Source organism: Coregonus lavaretus, assembly GCF_964263955.1.
Source record: "Coregonus lavaretus genome assembly, chromosome: 4".
In the NCBI taxonomy this organism is placed as follows: Eukaryota; Metazoa; Chordata; class Actinopteri; order Salmoniformes; family Salmonidae; genus Coregonus; species Coregonus lavaretus.
The window spans coordinates 12,549,087-12,565,677 of record NC_139991.1 but is presented as its reverse complement, the minus strand read 5'-3'; the positions used below and the strand labels follow the sequence as shown (position 1 = coordinate 12,565,677).

The window sequence follows — 16,591 nt, the reverse complement described above, 5'->3', positions numbered from 1 at the left end:
TTCCCATCAACAAACATGATGTGAAACACTGCAGAAGGAAATACCCAGCTAGCTAATGCAAATGGCTCTCTACTGAGTGTCTGGGTAAACAAATAAAATACTGTAGCGAGAGTGAATGGTTTAATGTTACTTCTACAAATATAGCACAGCCTGGTATTGGCCAAGAGAAAGGCAAAGACTGACAGAATGCTCTGGTTGATGTGGTGGATTGGTTTTTGGGAGCCATAATAATTTTCTGGATAGAGAAAGTGTGACTTCGGGGATCCTGTCCTCGCTGCCTCAAGACTGTAATCATGCTATACATCTCTGTCACCATATGGTCACAGACACACAAGCCCCTCTCCTGCCCCTTCCCCAGCCACACACACACACACACACACACACACACACACACACACACACACACACACACAACTAATGGAGAGAGTAGGTAGAGGTCTTGCGTATTGGAGGGTGTGAGCTGAATTTCAATAGATTTCTTTCAGTCCTGCTTGGCATTGCCTTTATTTTCTAAATGATGTGGGCAGAAAGCAAGAGTTAATTGGCATGAGAACTTCAACATAGAGCATCAATATAGCCTGTCAATCTATTGTGATGTCTGTAATCAAATCACAATATATTGTGATGCAAAACTGAACCATACATGTTCAAACACTCCATGCAGGCGTATCCATGGGACAGATGGGAAATTACATCACATCTGTGTGTGTGTGTGTGTGTGTGTGTGTGTGTGTGTGTGTGTGTGTGTGTGTGTGTGTGTGTGTGTGTGTGTGTGTGTGTGTGTGTGTGTGTGTGTGTCGTAAAGCAGCATCAAGTGTGTGTTCAGTCCTCTCTCTTCCTCAAACACAGATGCTCTAAATAGAAAGAAAGTAAATGAAAAGCTGGATATTATCTAGCTACAGATCCTGAAGACAAGCAAACATGACCTTTCTCAAAACAATATAGGATTAGGTTGTTGGTCAAACACAATAATATTTTCTCAATGAAGAGAAGTCTCAGATTTAATGAAAAATGCATCTCATCTTTGGGGAGTTCTGTCAAAATAACCGGAAATGTGTTTCAAAGTGCTGGTTTATAATAGACCTGGGTCATTTCTGTCTGAAACCTAAAGTAAGCATAGGCTACTGTTGCATATGTTAGGCTAAAAGTTTAAAGACAGCAGTCTATAATTTGAAAAAACTATAGATAAATTACTTAATAAATCATAATAAAATGGTCCTGAAAAATAACAATTAGTGGTTGGCAATGACTTTGCAATATACTGTATCATATAAAGCCAGAATAGTCTAACATAGCAGAAATCCCTGTGACTAAACATTTGCATGAAGTAGTAGGCTATGCTATGCTATACAGCATTTGTTATCGTTTAGCCAGTAGCCTAATAGTCTCATATGAGGCTAGTCAGGAGCAATAGGCTACTCTGTGACATTCAGAAATGATCAACCAAATCAGCAAACCAGTGCGTTGTGTCCTAGTGCAACATTGTATCCATGAACACCTGGGGTCTTTTTATGTGTAACGGTGAGAAAGAAAGTGATGGCTTACATTGCAACGTCATCATTGCTCAACCCGCTGCAAATGATGCATTTAAAAGACTGCATGCCTTCAAGCGTTCTACCCACACATCAATACGCGTTGGGACAGGACGGTGTTTGTGTGTAGCCCACAGCTATGAGCCATTTGAGCTCGAATCGGACGTTATTGGAGTCACGCACATCCCATACATTAACAACATAAAGCTGCACCTACTTAATGAAGTAGCTGGCCCCCTCGTCCGAGAATCCTTCTTCCCATCCCAGTGGTAAATCTAAAACATGAATACAATGGGCTACGTGAATCTTTACATATCTAGAAGCGGTAGACTAAAGCACAATGTGCACAGCAGTCATGAAAAATCGTAGTATTAATTCCTGCGCGTACCTGATCGTATCATGTGTCCAGAGTTGACAGGTTCACCCGTACGGGGATGGAGCCAAGTAGTGCTGTGAGTTTTATCACTGAAAGAAACAGACACCTGTTACTGGACGAGGAAAACGTGAATAACTGCATAATTAACCCGTTTCATCAGTAAAACTTAAATTTAAAACATCACAGTGCATGCTCACTTGATGAAGAAGACCCTGCCATCTCGACAGACTCCATAGGACCAGTGGTCAGGTAGAGTGTCCCGCACGAGCGGTGCCGCCATGATCCCCGCTTCTTGTTCAAGCTATTTCATTCTCTTCTTCCCTCCGCAGAGTTTTCAGTCCAATGATCACCGCTAGGGCTGCAGACTTTTAAAGGGGAAGACCAAACTTGTAAAAAGTCCTAAAGCCAGCGCGTCTTTGTGCCATTTTTAGCCGACGAAAAAGGGGGGTAGCCGTGGTTGGCTGTGGTTGAATCAAATGCGGTGCGTAAAACATGGCTCTCCAATTCAATTAAATCAGGCGCAGTATTGTTATGCATCACAAGGGTTAAACTACAGTAATTACACATAAGGAATGCGTTGAAAAGATTTCTTCATTAACGCCCTGTTATTTGAGAAGATTAACATTCCCAAACAACAGTCCATCACACGCACATTCCAAAACTCTACTGCAAGATTTTTCCTGCAATAATGATGTGTCACCTACGGTAGCCTAACCTACAGATGATATAACCTATCCTGATAAATCTAAGATAGCCTTTAAGACTATGACCTGTGGAACAAACAGGTAACTGGCAAGATAAAGGCAACACCAACATATAGTGTCTTAATAGGGTGTTGGGCCACCACCAGCCGCCAGAACGGCTTCAATGCGCCTTGGCATAGATGTGTCTGGAACTCTATTGGAGGGATGCGACATTCCATCATTTGGTGTTTTGTTGATGGTGGTGGAAAGCCCTGCTCCAGAATCTCCTATAAGTGTTCAATTGGTTGGAGATCTGGTGACTGAGACATACTATGCTCCTTTGAGACCCCTTTTTCAAAGTCACTGAGATCTCTTCTTCTAGCCATAGGTAGCCAAAATAATGGGTAACTTGTCAATTTTATACATGACCCTAAGCATGAAGGGATGTTAATTGCTTAATTAACTCAGGAACCACATATGTGTGGAAGCAATGCTTTCAATATACTTTGTATCCCTCATTTACTCAAGAGTTTCTTTTATTTTGGCAGTTACCTGTAAGGTTATGGAACATTAGTGCCACTTTCATGTACTAGTTGGAACTAGGAAACTCATTTCTGACTTGCTAATTGGTTGTAGTTATATACTTGCCGCCAGGGGTGTCATGCACCCCAAAAATCTAAGGGGGCACAAAGTGAGTGAAGAAGGCTGGGGGGTGGTCCGGAGCGGAGCGGAGCTAGGCCCCCAGACCCCAAAAATCTAAGGGGGCACAAAGTGAGTGAGGAAGGCTGGGGGGTGGTCCGGAGCGGAGCTAGGCCCCCAGACCCCAAAAATCTAAGGGGGCACAAAGTAGGGCTAGGCCCCCCTACCGTAAATTGGAGAATTTTGCATTTTTCAAACACCTGAAACAGCGTTTTCCTGCAATCTAGAGTCATAATCATTATGCTTAATTATATGTAAAAAAAAAAAAAAAAAAAAAAAAAAATTGCATATCTAAGCATACCTCTTGAGCTGTCTGTATACTCCTGACTGGTGGCTAATTGTTTTAAGAAACATGCTTCTCTGCATCTCTGCTAAAATCTGGGTAAAATATTTAAAGGAATGTGAGTCTTATTCAGTACATTTAGTTATTGCTTGCTTTTCTAAAGTCTACCAACCTTGCCAGCAGGCATGCCAGCTAAGATAGTTAGACAATCTCTAACTTGATAGCCTGAAATGGCTTCTTGGTAGCTAGTTACGAGACTGGGAGATTGGGAACCTATCTGCGCTAGCTACAGCCAACTTCATAAAATTGCTAGGTGGCTACTACAGAGAAACAACAGGACAAATCTGATGGGCATGATGCCTCTGCGTGCCACTTTCAACCAGTTAGCAAGTAGTACAGTTTCCTAGTTACAACTAGCATGTGAACGCGGCATATGTATGTATAAGTTGGCCATAAATACAGTTAGGGCATTATAACTTATACAAAGTTTGCATTGTTCATTTATAACACAGGACACATGATAAGATTGTGTTTCCTTCAAGTGTGGTGCAAAATACATAGCACATAATGAACTATTCAACTTGGTCTGCAAAATGTATCTCTCTTTCTAACAGATTACATTTAAAGATGTAGGATATTAATTTGAGCCAGTTTGCTACAGCAGGAAATGTGAATTATTATATGGATTATAATTAATGGACGTTTTTGTAGGGGTTGATAAATTTTTTCGTTAGGTCAAATCAAGTCTGAAATTTCAAAGTGGAAATGACAAACTTTAGAAGCATTTTAAAAACTCAAATAGGGTGAATGAGTGGGACATCATATAAACTGGGACAGCTTAATCATGACGCGTTTATTTATTGGTCTGACAAGAGAAAATCAAAACTGTTGTTACTAAGCCTTTGCAGAGAAATCACATGATCAGAATCAGGTCAGAAAAAGCTTCAAACAGGAAGCTCACCCCACGCTGCAGCACCCTCAGCACCCCTACTTCCCACGGCTATGGAAACATCTAGAGGATCTCAGAAATGTATAATGTGTTGGGCTAATATATTGGATAGATGTCGAAAGAGGTTACAGAAGACAGAAATGCAAAACGTGTCCTACTTATTCCAAATTCAAATGCTGTGCAGTGATCAAATTACGTCTATATATGTATAGGCTATGTAAATCTGTATTTCTTTAATGGTAAATATTGCCTGAAGCTGTACTGTCAAAATTGTATACTGACAGAAATTTTCACAAATATGCCATCTAGCTGTGCTGTAATGGGACTATTATCTCATGCCTTACATTGTCCTCACAGTCCTCACACCCCAGGTCCAGCAGCTATCAGGTTTCTCTGAGTGAGAGACTTCCCAATAACAAAAATACACTGACATGGCAGGACCTCTCTCAAGAGCAGGGCAAGTTCACAACATAAGAAGACTCAACTGCTCAGGAGGCCATTGTTGTTGTCAGAGAAAGGCTATAAATAGCCAGCTTTATTGTGTGGTATGGCTGATCATATGTTTAATGGCAGTAAGTGAATTAATGATGCATCTACGATCAGACTCTCTCTCTCTCTCTCTCTCTGTGTTTGTGTGTGTGTGTGTGTGTGTGTGTGTGTGTGTGTGTGTGTGTGTGTGTGTGTGACTGTGTATATGGCATGTACACAACAAGCTGGTTTAGCTGTGGATCTGTCAGCTTCACATCTCTCTCACTGCAGCTGCAGACCTTAAGGACAGAGAGCCTTCCCAAACATGACACATTACAATAACGCTTACACTGCATCAAACGGATCTGCCCAATTTCCTGATGCTGCCCATAAATTTAACTTGGGGGTGTGTGAGGCAAAACTCAAAGTCACAGTACTGAGTACACAGCAGGCTACGTCTCCATAAGTAAAGAGGGAAAAGAGCTGTATCACTGGACAGCAAAAAAGGAAGACATCAACATATAATGTCTGGCCTCTCTCCAATGTCTTTATGACAACCTTTATTTTTTACTATAGTCATTTGAATGTCACGTATTCCTCATAATTCAGAATGAGTGGTTTACATCTCAATATATATAGTACTGCCATCAGGCCTTTTTTACTAAATGTAATGCAGTGTTTAATCTAAACCGGTTCTTACTGAACACAGTCTCCTGGTCCAATACATTTATAAAACAACTAAAAGAAGAGAAATAACTCTCCTTATCCTCGTGGGCTTCCTGTTAGGTAAAGGTTATCAATCTCCTTCCTTCCTGGACTAAAAACAACCCAGAGTACACTCCCAGGGAGTAGAAAGCATCAAACACCCCACTGCAATATAAATATTTGATCACTGAATCCCTTTGGAGGAGGCTTTGCTGGCCTGTCCCCCATTGGTTTGATGCACTGTTCCTCTGGAAAGTTCTTCTTCTCAAAACCCATTTGACTACAGATATTATACATCAAACCAGCTCTTTTTGAAAACCTACCTTGATGAAAAAAGTAAGCCTGATGTTGAAGGAAATTATGAAGGCTGGCATATTGAGGTAGTGTTTCCGTAGTGGTGGTGATCTGTCTTCATTGCTGACTCTGCAAACAATAGGTGAAGTCAGGTGAGCCAAATACCATGCTATTGTTTCATTTATTGTATCAGTATAACACACACAAATAAGCATTTGAAAATAACTTTGGTAAATTTCTGTGGAACATAAAGAATAACTTATTCTTGCTGATGAGTGACAGGAACTCTCAGAGCAGCAATGTTATGCTGCGTTCACATGCTAGTTGGAACTAGGAAACTGTAATTTCTGACTTGCTAACTGGTTGAATGTGGCACGTGTATAACTACAACCAGTTAGAAAGTTGGACATTTCTGAGTTTCCTATCTCCCACTAGCCTGTGAATGCTGCATTAGGCATTCAGAGCAAGGCTGCTGAGGGAGAGGGCCAGCACTGAGTGGTTGACAGCTCTCTGACCCCATGGGACCACAGTTATAGAGTCCTTGGACAACTCTCCTGACACTCTGCCTTTCTCATTCCACTGAATCCCCCTGCAGCAACTCAGTCCTGGAGACACCCCACAAACTCTGAAAAACTGTATCCGCAAGTAGCAGTCTGAGGGGGAAAAACATGACACTTCTAACTGGGATCAGTCGCTGCACTGTACTAAGTCTTCTACACTGGTGTGGTGTGCATTCCCCGAAAGTATTTCAGACAGAGAGAAACTCTCCAACCCATGAACCCTGGGGCAGAGGGGGCCATAACACTGCAGTCCCCAGTCAACCTTTCTCCACTATTCTCTCTCTCCCTCTATCTACCTCTCACACACAGTAGTGATGCACAGTCCTGCGCAGCTCTGCAGTATAGGCGCTGCTGCTGCTGATTCCTGCCTCTCCACTGCCAGAGGCTCACAATGCAGCAAGGTGACTCAATGTTATCGTCCTCTCCTAGGAGGCAGCAGCTCCGGCTGAATCAGTGCTAGCTGAAGGGGCTTTGCAGCAAATGCAATAAAGATCTCTTCCACTTTCTTACCAGGCAATCTGATATCACACCAAGATGGCATTTCACTCCTCAGGCACTAAAACCATGCCCCTGTCCAACACAGATACTGATACAAAATCAATACAATGTGTGACACCTTCATTACCCGTTATTATTTTAGCAGAATAAAGCTAGCCTAAGCAATGCATGTTAAATCTCCAGAAAAAAAGGATCACAGAACTCATGACATAGAATAAAAGTTGAAGTGAATCATCTTCTGGCAGGTGTATGGTTCCATCTGGATGGAGAGTAAGTACAGCTTCCAGGTCCTGCACTCAGTCTCCCCAGAGGGGCCAAATGAGCAGGGCTGCTGGGTGAGAGGTTAGGCTCCGTTCATCAGACTGCTGCTTCCTGGCAGTCTTAAGGATTGTGGGTTTACGAGACTGCTAGTGAAGAGTAGTCTTTGTGGCCTGTGGTGCACCTTTTACTTAATATCAGAACCACCAACCCATGATAAATCTACAAGTTGCACGTGCAAAAACATGAATTCAACTGCTTCACAAACATGTACCATCAAAAGGAGTAACTTCAGGCGTTTAGCCTTTAAGGGGATTTGTTTGGTTCAGTCAGTGTAATTTAGCAGTTAAATGCTGCCCTCTTGTGGTAAAATGGTGCATTATGACTGATCGCTTCCCTGCAGTGGTGTTTTTCCATTATTAAGCCATCAATATATTAATTTAGCCTCTAAATGCCACAGAACAAAGGGTTCTCATTGATTGCATGTGTAGGCCAAGTCTGTTAGATCGCATCTCCACCTTCTCTTCCCTGCTGCGAGTCAGAGCTGGGAGGCAGCCTGGAGGGCACAGCAGTCTTTACACCACTGCACCAGGTTGCCTAGGAACCAGAGCCTCCATCCAATTATATAGAACACATTTAACAAGGTAACATACATCTACACTTGCGTTTATATAATACAAATTACTTTGAAATACTAAGGAAAATGTTGTTTATTCAATTAAAACTAGCAAAAACGTTCAATATAATTGGTTAGCCATCATTAGCAATAACAAGGCATTTTCCTATATTCGCTGGGGATTTTTCCATCTACACTATACTGAACAAAAATATAAATACAACAATTTTAAAAATCTGAGTGCATAGAAGGAAATCAGTCCATTGAAATTCATTGCGCCCAAATTATGGATTTCACAGGACTGGGTAGGGGCGCAGCCATGGGAGCCAAGCCCAGCCAATCAAAATGAGTTTCACCCCACAAAAGGGCTTTTTTAAAGACAGAAATACCCCTCAGCACCCCCCCACCCCTTCAAACAATCCCGCAGGTGAAGAAGCCGGATGTGGAGGTGTTGGGTTGACGTGGTAACATCTGCGGTTGTGAGGCCGGTTGGATGTACTGCCAAATTCTCTAAAACGATGGAGGTGGCTTATGGTAGAAAATTTAACAAACTTCTCTGGCAACAGCTCTGTTGGACACTCCCTCAAAACTTCAGACATCTGTGGCATTGTGTTGTGACAAAACTGCACATTTTTGAGTGGCCTTTTGTCCCCAGCACAAGGTGCATCTGTAATGATCATGCTGTTTAAATCAACTTGATATGCCACTAAAATGTCAAAGAAGAAAAGCTCACTGAGGGATGGAAACAAATTTAGGCACAACATTTGAGAGAAATAATATTTTTGTGCATATGGAACATTTGAGATTTTTCATTTCAGCTCATGAAACATGGGACCAACACTTTAAATGTTGCTTTTATAGTTTTGTTCAGTATAAGTACCATCATGTGTACTTTCACCACCCTTTACAGACGACCCCCCCGAAACAGAAACACAGACAAGATCCTTCCAAATCGATCTTTATTTGTGAAAAATACTCCTTATGCCACCAGAGCAGAAGCAGTAGAGGATTCGCTGTGGATCAAGAGGGAAAAGGGATTAGTAAAGGAAAAAGCAGTGTAAATCAACCAAAAAGTTGAACGTCACCAATTCTAACGGCTAACAATAGAAGCAGTCGTATGGTTGATGATCCGGTCTGAAGTCAATACGTGTGTACATTTGTTGGTATATATTCTCAGCCTGCTTGAGACTGATAATTATCCAGTTCAGGTAATGCCTCTGGCAGTCGGTAAGAATGAAAAAAACACTGAGTGGCATGGAGATGTATGAAGGGGACTGGCAGGTTGGCACAGAACAGCCACTCTACTAATTTACCTCCAAGGTTTATCTAGCACATAAGAAATATCTCCGCTCTTACAAGGGAAGAACAGGACAATGAAATGTGCCATTTAGTGAGCTAACAAACAAACTGAAAATATGAAGAGTAGGTACTATGCCTTCATGCTGGCTTGGTCTCCCTAAGGCCAATAAAGCAGTGAAGCGGTAATACGTACTACTTCCAGTTGGGAGCAAGAACTCTCTTGGTCTTGTAGTAACGGGCCAATCTGTGGATTCTGCTTTCAGTGAGAATCAGACGAAACTTGGCATCCTTGTCCTGTAAGAAGAAAAAACTAGAGTTAACCAGCCCTTCCACAGTCAAAAACCTCAAACAGTCAATGGCAAAGGCTGGTATTACAATTTTGAGTTAACTTGTGCACTACATGGTTTGCCTCCCCAGTCATAGCCCAGAGGCTCTGGGAAGACGTAGGAATATGCAGGACGCCGTCCCCACCAGCCCAAAGGCTGGGAACAGGCTTGCTGTACAATGTTGTGGAACGGGACTGTACATCATGGCACTGTACAGTGCTACGCTCCCATAAGCCACTAGGACAGAGCCATGCAAGAGCAACCTCACCAGATGTCCACATTGAGCAATCAATCAATACATTTTTTACAGCAGGGCACAATTTAGTTGGATTTTCAAACAGTACGTTTTGCTTGAGTTCCTGGTGGTTTAACAGTCTCTTCCCTCCCTAGAAGTGAACTGGAGACAGACATGTAGAGGAGGTCCTTTTACCTTCCTGTTCCTCTCCAGATGCTTCCTTATAGCGACAGCCTTCTTGATGAGGTGGTACAGATCCTCAGGCAGGTCAGGGGCCAAGCCCTTGGACTTGAGGATCCTCAGGATCTTGTTTCCAGTGACGAAGCGCACCTGGGCAACACCATGAGAGTCCCTAAGGATCACACCTGGAGAGAGAGAATAACAGTAGTGTCAGCCTTTTCTAACTTCAGTCTCTCGGTATCTTCCCCTCTGTGGTTTGTACTTTGTGTGGGGGTCAGCCAAACTCGAAATGGGTTGATTGTAGAAAAATAGACACGACAATCCTTTGAACTTTTGTTCTAAAAGGATGGCGAGGAAGAAGAGAATGTGAGTAACAATATGCATAGGACAACAGCCTTGGTAAATAATCTGGAATGATAGTGTTGAACCTTGAATTCACTTTCAACGGCACAGCAGCTTCAGAGAAAGGCGACAAGGTACGTGTTGATTTTAGCACACCTGACAAGATCATACCATTCATTTGATATGGCCTTTGGGTTAGGGTGCATAACTCATTGCCACTTCATGAACTGAGAAGACAATCTTATGAAAGGACAGTATACAAATGAACAAGGTCCTTACCGATCTGAGAGGGAGAAAGACCCTTCTTGGCGAGCTTGAAGATCTGCTCTTTGACATCATCAGATGTAACCTTCAGCCACTGTAGAACAACATTTGAGGTTGAGACTGATGTCCCCTTTGTCCACTGAGCCTTCTATTCACAGTAGTGATCCTTTGTAGTTTAAGTTCGGTATTTAGCTAGACTCTGCAATATGACATGCACATTCCAGTGAAAGTAGTATCAATGATGATACATTGGCAAACCATGTAGTCACATTACCAGGTTGACCAGATTCATAACCATATTTTACAAACAGATAGTAAGACGCCAGTTAACCATCCAAAAGTTTAATGACCAACTAGATACTTACGGTGGGCACACTGCGTCTGTAGGGAAGTGCAGACTGGGACAGGCCCTTGCTGAAACAGAAGGAAAGTAGCTCTAAGTCGGTAGCTAGCTACATCATGATGACAAACCGCCATGGGCTGCTAAAGCCACACTTGGACTTGAGCTAGCTAGTTATTTATTTAGCTAGTGCAGTACTGTGTAACTAGCTAGCTACACTATATACACAAAAGTATGGACACCCCTTCAAAATCAGTGGATTCATCCATTTCAGCCACACCCGTTGCTGACAGGTGTATACAATTGAGCACACAGCCATGCAATCCCCATAGACAAACAATGGCAGTAGAATGGCCTTACTGAAGAGCTCAGTGACTTGTAACGTGGTAGTCATAGGATGCCACCTTTCCAACAAGTCAGTTCGTCAAATTTCTGCCCTGCTAGAGCAGCCCCGGTCAACTTTAAGGGCTGTTATTGGTAAGTGGAAACATCTAAGAGCAACAACGGCACAGCTGCGAAGTGGTAGGCCACACAAGCTCACAGAACGGGACAGCTGAGTGCTGAAGAACGTAAAAATGTGTCCTCTGTTGCAATACTCACTACAGAGTTCCAAACTGCCTCTGGAAGCAACGTTAGCACAAGAACTGTTCGTCGGGAGTTTCATTAAATGGGTTTCCATGGTCCAAAAGCCGCACAAGCCTAAGATCACCATGGGCAATGCCAAGCGTCAGCTGGACTGGTGTGAAGCTAGCCACCATTGGACTCTGAAGCAGTGGAAATGCATTCTTTGGAGTGATTAATCAAACTCCACCACCTGGCAGTCCGAGGGACAAATCTGGGTTTGGCGGATGCCAGCAGAATACTACCTGTCCGAATGCATAGTGCCAACTGTAAAGTTTGGTGGAGGAGAGATGGTCTCTGGCTGTTTTTCATGATTAGGGCTAGGCCCCTTAGTTCCAGTGAAGGGAAATCTTAACGCAACAGCATACACGGACATTCTATGTTTCCAACTTTGCAACAACCGTTTGGGGAAGGCCCTTTCCCGTTTCAGCATGACAATGCCACCATGCACAAATCGAGGTCCATACAGAAATAGTTTGTCGAGATAAGTGTGGAAGAACTTGACTGGCCTGCAGAGCCCTGACCTCAACCCCATCGAACAGGGAGACAATGGTGCTAATTGTAACTGTTGAGTGGTCTCCTGTAGCTCAGTTGGTACAGCATGGCGCTTGAAACGCCAGGGTTGTGGGTTCGTTTCCCACGGGGGGCCAGTATGAAAAATATGCACTCACTAACTGTATGTCCCTCTGGATAAGAGCGTCGGCTAAATGACAAATATAAATGTAGTGTACCTAGCTAGCTTTAAATAGAAGCTATGTCTAACTAGCCTACACTACGCTAACATTAGCATTGGTTTATGCAAATAAAGTAATCTGGTTTAGGCCGAATTGATGGTAACTAAATACAAATTTGATCGAGGGGGTTCGTGGTTACCATTCCAGTATCAGCGCATATATAACTAAATATAATTATGAACTATTTAATTATTCTAAATGACTAAGCCATCGGCTAAAAGGGCAGGACTGTGTGCGCGGCCATCATGTCACTGTGTCCGTTGCGGCAGAACGCTAGTTGTTAGCCAGCTAGCTAGAAATCATTATAGTGGAAATATTTAACCAAATGTGTCCACAAAACATCTGTTGGGGTTGATGAGGTACTGTAAAAAGTTCCAGCTACGGATAACAAAAGCCAATATGCTTATTATTTCCGAATGAAATACATGCTTACCCAGGAGCGTGCATACGACCCATGATGGCGTTCTAAGCGAAAAGAGAGAGGCAGAAAAATGTGCGGCCTTTCGGAAGTAAAGCTTTGAATCGGAAGTGACGTAGGCTGAAGGAAGATTTCTTTTTTGTGATATTTTTACAGTCTATCTATGGTAGGACTCATTTAAATAAAAATGGCTATTGAGGTTTCATATCGACCACGGAATGGGTGATATTTTGTATAAAATATTTGCATAATTATATTATGAAACTTAAAATAGCATCACTGCAATAAAAATAGCTCCTGTGTGTGTTTATTTTTCTTCTGTTGTTTATGTGACATGTTTGTTTTTCAAGTAAACTACATCTGTGGTAGTCCCTATAAAATGAAGACTATTGTAATAGTTAGTAAAGCTTGTAATCTATGTTTTTTGCTACTTTCCGTATCATTGAACCAGTTAATCGTACTACACCGGCTCCGACGCTTGTCGGATGTGGCAGGGATTGAAAACTATTACAGACTACAAAGGGAAGCACATCCGCGAGCTGCCCAGTGACACAAGCCTACCAGACGAGCTAAATCACTTCTATGCTCACTTCAAGGCAAGCAACACTGAAGCATGCATGAGAGTATCAGCTGTTCCGGATGACTATGTGATCACGCTCTCCGTAGCCGAAGTGAGTAAGACTTTTAAGCAGGTCAACATTCACAAGGCCACAGGGCCAGACGGATTACCAGGACGTGTACTCCGAGCATGCGCTGACCAACTGGCAAGTGTCTTCACTGACATTTTCAACATGTCCCTGACTGAGTCTGTAATACCAGCATGTTTCAAGCAGACCACCATAGTCCCTGTGCCCAAGAACACTAAGATAACCTGCCTAAATGACTACCGACCCATAGCACTCACGTCTGTAGCCATGAAGTGCTTTGAAAGGCTGGTCATGGCTCACATCAACACCATTATCCCAGAAACCCTAGACCCACTCAAAATTGCATACCGCCCCAACAGATCCACAGATGATGCAATCTCTATTGCACCCCACACTGCCCTTTCCCACCTGGACAAGAGGAACACCTACGTGAGAATGCTATTCATTGACTACAGCTCAGTGTTCAACACCATAGTGCCCTCAAAGCTCATCACTAAACTAAGGACCCTGGGACTAAACACCTCCCTCTGCAACTGGATCCTGGACTTCCTGACGGGCCACCCCCAGGTGGTAAGGGTATGTAACAACACATCTGTCACGCTGATCCTCAATACAGGGGCCCCTCAGGAGTGCATGCTCAGTCCCCTCCTGTACTCCCTGTTCACCCGTGACTACATAACCAGGCATGACTCCAACACCATCATTAAGTTTGCTGACGACACAACAGTGGTAGGCCTGATCACCGACAATGATGAGACAGCCTATAGGGAGGAGGTCAGAGACCTGGCCGTGTGGTGCCAGGATAACAACCTCTCCCTCAACGTGATAAAGACAAAGGAGATGATTGTGGACTACAGGAAAAAAAAGAGGACTGAGCATGCCCCCATTCTCATCGACGGGGCTGTAGTGGAACAGGTTGAGAGCTTCAAGTTCCTTGGTGTCCACATCACCAACAAACTATCATGGTCCAAACACACCAAGACAGTCGTGAAGAGGGCACGACAAAGCCTATTCCCCCTCGGGAGACTGAAAAGATTTGGCATGGGTCCTCAGATCCTCAAAAAGTTCTACAGCTGCACCATCGAGAGCACCCTGACTGGTTGCATCATCGCCTGGTATGGCAACTGCTCAGCCTCCGACCGCAAGGCACTACAGAGGGTAGTGCGTACGGCCCAGTACATCACTGGGACCAAGCTTCCTGCCATCCAGGACCTCTATACCAGGCGGTGTCAGAGGAAGGCCCTAAAAATTGTCAAAGACTCCAGCCACCCTAGTCATAGACTGTTCTCTCTGCTACCGCATGGCAAGCGGTACCGGAGTGCCAAGTCTAGGTCCAAAAGGCTTCTTAACAGCTTCTACCCACAAGCCATAAGACTCCTGAACTGCTAATCATGGCTACCCGGACTATTTGCATTGCCCCACCCCCTCTTTTACGCTGCTGCTACTCTGTTTATTATCTATGCATAGTCACTTTAACTCTACCCACATGTACAGTGGGAAGAACAAGTATTTGATACACTGCCGATTTTGCAGGTTTTCCTACTTACAAAGCATGTAGAGGTCTGTAATTTTTATCATAAGTACACTTCAACTGTGAGAGACGGAATCTAAAACAAAAATCCAGAAAATCACATTGTATGATTTTTAAGTAATTAATTTGCATTTTATTGCATGACATAAGTATTTGATACATCAGAAAAGCAGAACTTAATATTTGGTACAGAAACCTTTGTTTGCAATTACAGAGATCATACGTTTCCTGTAGGACCTGACCAGGTTTGCACACACTGCAGCAGGGATTTTGGCCCACTCCTCCATACAGACCTTTTCCAGATCCTTCAGGTTTTGGGGCTGTCGCTGGGCAAAACGGACTTTCAGCTCCCTCCAAAGATTTTCTATTGGGTTCAGGTCTGGAGACTGGCTAGGCCACTCCAGGACCTTGAGATGCTTCTTACGGAGCCACTCCTTAGTTTCCCTGGCTGTGTGGTTCGGGTCGTTGTCATGCTGGAAGACCCAGCCACGACCCATCTTCAATGCTCTTACTGAGGGAAGGAGGTTGTTGGCCAAGATCTCGCAATACATGGCCACATCCATCCTCCCCTCAATACGGTGTAGTCGTCCTGTCCCCTTTGCAGAAAAGCATCCCCAAAGAATGATGTTTCCACCTCCATGCTTTATGGTTGGGATGGTGTTCTTGGGGTTGTACTCATCCTTCTTCTTCCTCCAAACACGGCGAGTGGAGTTTAGACCAAAAAGCTCTATTTTTGTCTCATCAGACCACATGACCTTCTCCCATTCCTCCTCTGGATCATCCAGATGGTCATTGGCAAACTTCAGACGGGCCTGGACATGCGCTGGCTTGAGCAGGGGGACCTTGCGTGCGCTGCAGGATTTTAATCCATGACGGCGTAGTGTGTTACTAATGGTTTTCTTTGAGACTGTGGTCCCAGCTCTCTTCAGGTCATTGACCAGGTCCTGCCGTGTAGTTATGGGCTGATCCCTCACCTTCCTCATGATCATTGGTGCCCCACGAGGTGAGATCTTGCATGGAGCCCCAGATGGAGGGTGATTGACCGTCATCTTGAACTTCTTCCATTTTCTAATAATTGCGCCAACAGTTGTTGCCTTCTCACCAAGCTGCTTGCCTATTGTCCTGTAGCCCATCCCACCATTGTGCAGGTCTACAATTGTATCCCTGATGTCCTTACACAGCTCTCTGGTCTTGGCCATTGTGGAGAGGTTGGAGTCTGTTTGATTGAGTGTGTGGACAGGTGTCTTTTATACAGGTAACGAGTTCAAACAGGTGCAGTTAATACAGGTAATGAGTGGAGAAAGGAGGGCTTCTTAAAGAAAAACTAACAGGTCTGTGAGAGCCGGAATTCTTACTGGTTGGTAGGTGATCAAATACTTATGTCATGCAATAAATTGCAAATTAATTACTTAAAAATCATACAATGTGATTTTCTGGATTTTTGTCTCTCACAGTTGAAGTGTACCTATGATACAATTTACAGACCTCTACATGCTTTGTAAGTAGGAAAACCTGCAAAATCGGCAGTGTATCAAATACTTGTTCTCCCCACTGTACATACTACCTCAATTACCTCGACTAACCGGTGCCCCCGCACATTGACTCTGTACCGGTACCCCCTGTATATAGCCTCCCTACTGTTATTTTATTTTACTGCTGCTCTTTAATTATTTGCTATTTTTTATTTTTTACTTATCTATTCTTACTTAACACATTTTTTTATTTTGTTAAAA

The 16,591-nt window shown here is 43.4% G+C and overlaps 2 protein-coding genes across 2 annotated transcripts in view; both read right to left on the bottom strand.

Annotated features, from left to right (window-relative positions):
* Positions 1–2,188, bottom strand: part of LOC311128206 (pleckstrin homology domain-containing family A member 7-like) — a gene marked incomplete at its 5' end in the record, with an annotated part of 131,164 nt that extends 128,976 nt beyond the window's left edge. Inside the window, 3 exons of the mRNA XM_084160226.1 lie at positions 1,750–1,807; positions 1,921–1,997; positions 2,106–2,188. Coding sequence (XP_084016352.1) covers positions 1,750–1,807; positions 1,921–1,997; positions 2,106–2,188 — 218 coding nt within the window. The remainder of the gene's footprint in view (positions 1–1,749; positions 1,808–1,920; positions 1,998–2,105) is intronic.
* Positions 2,189–8,863: 6,675 nt separating this feature from the next.
* On the bottom strand, positions 8,864–12,753 carry LOC311128215 (small ribosomal subunit protein uS15). The gene is made up of 6 exons (XM_084160249.1): positions 12,696–12,753; positions 10,933–10,981; positions 10,583–10,661; positions 9,977–10,146; positions 9,414–9,514; positions 8,864–8,934 (listed from the first exon to the last, which is right to left on the bottom strand). Exons 1-6 carry the CDS (start codon positions 12,716–12,718, stop codon positions 8,901–8,903), a joined length of 456 nt encoding a protein of 151 aa, XP_084016375.1. The 5' UTR covers positions 12,719–12,753; the 3' UTR covers positions 8,864–8,900.
* Positions 12,754–16,591: the final 3,838 nt, after the last annotated feature.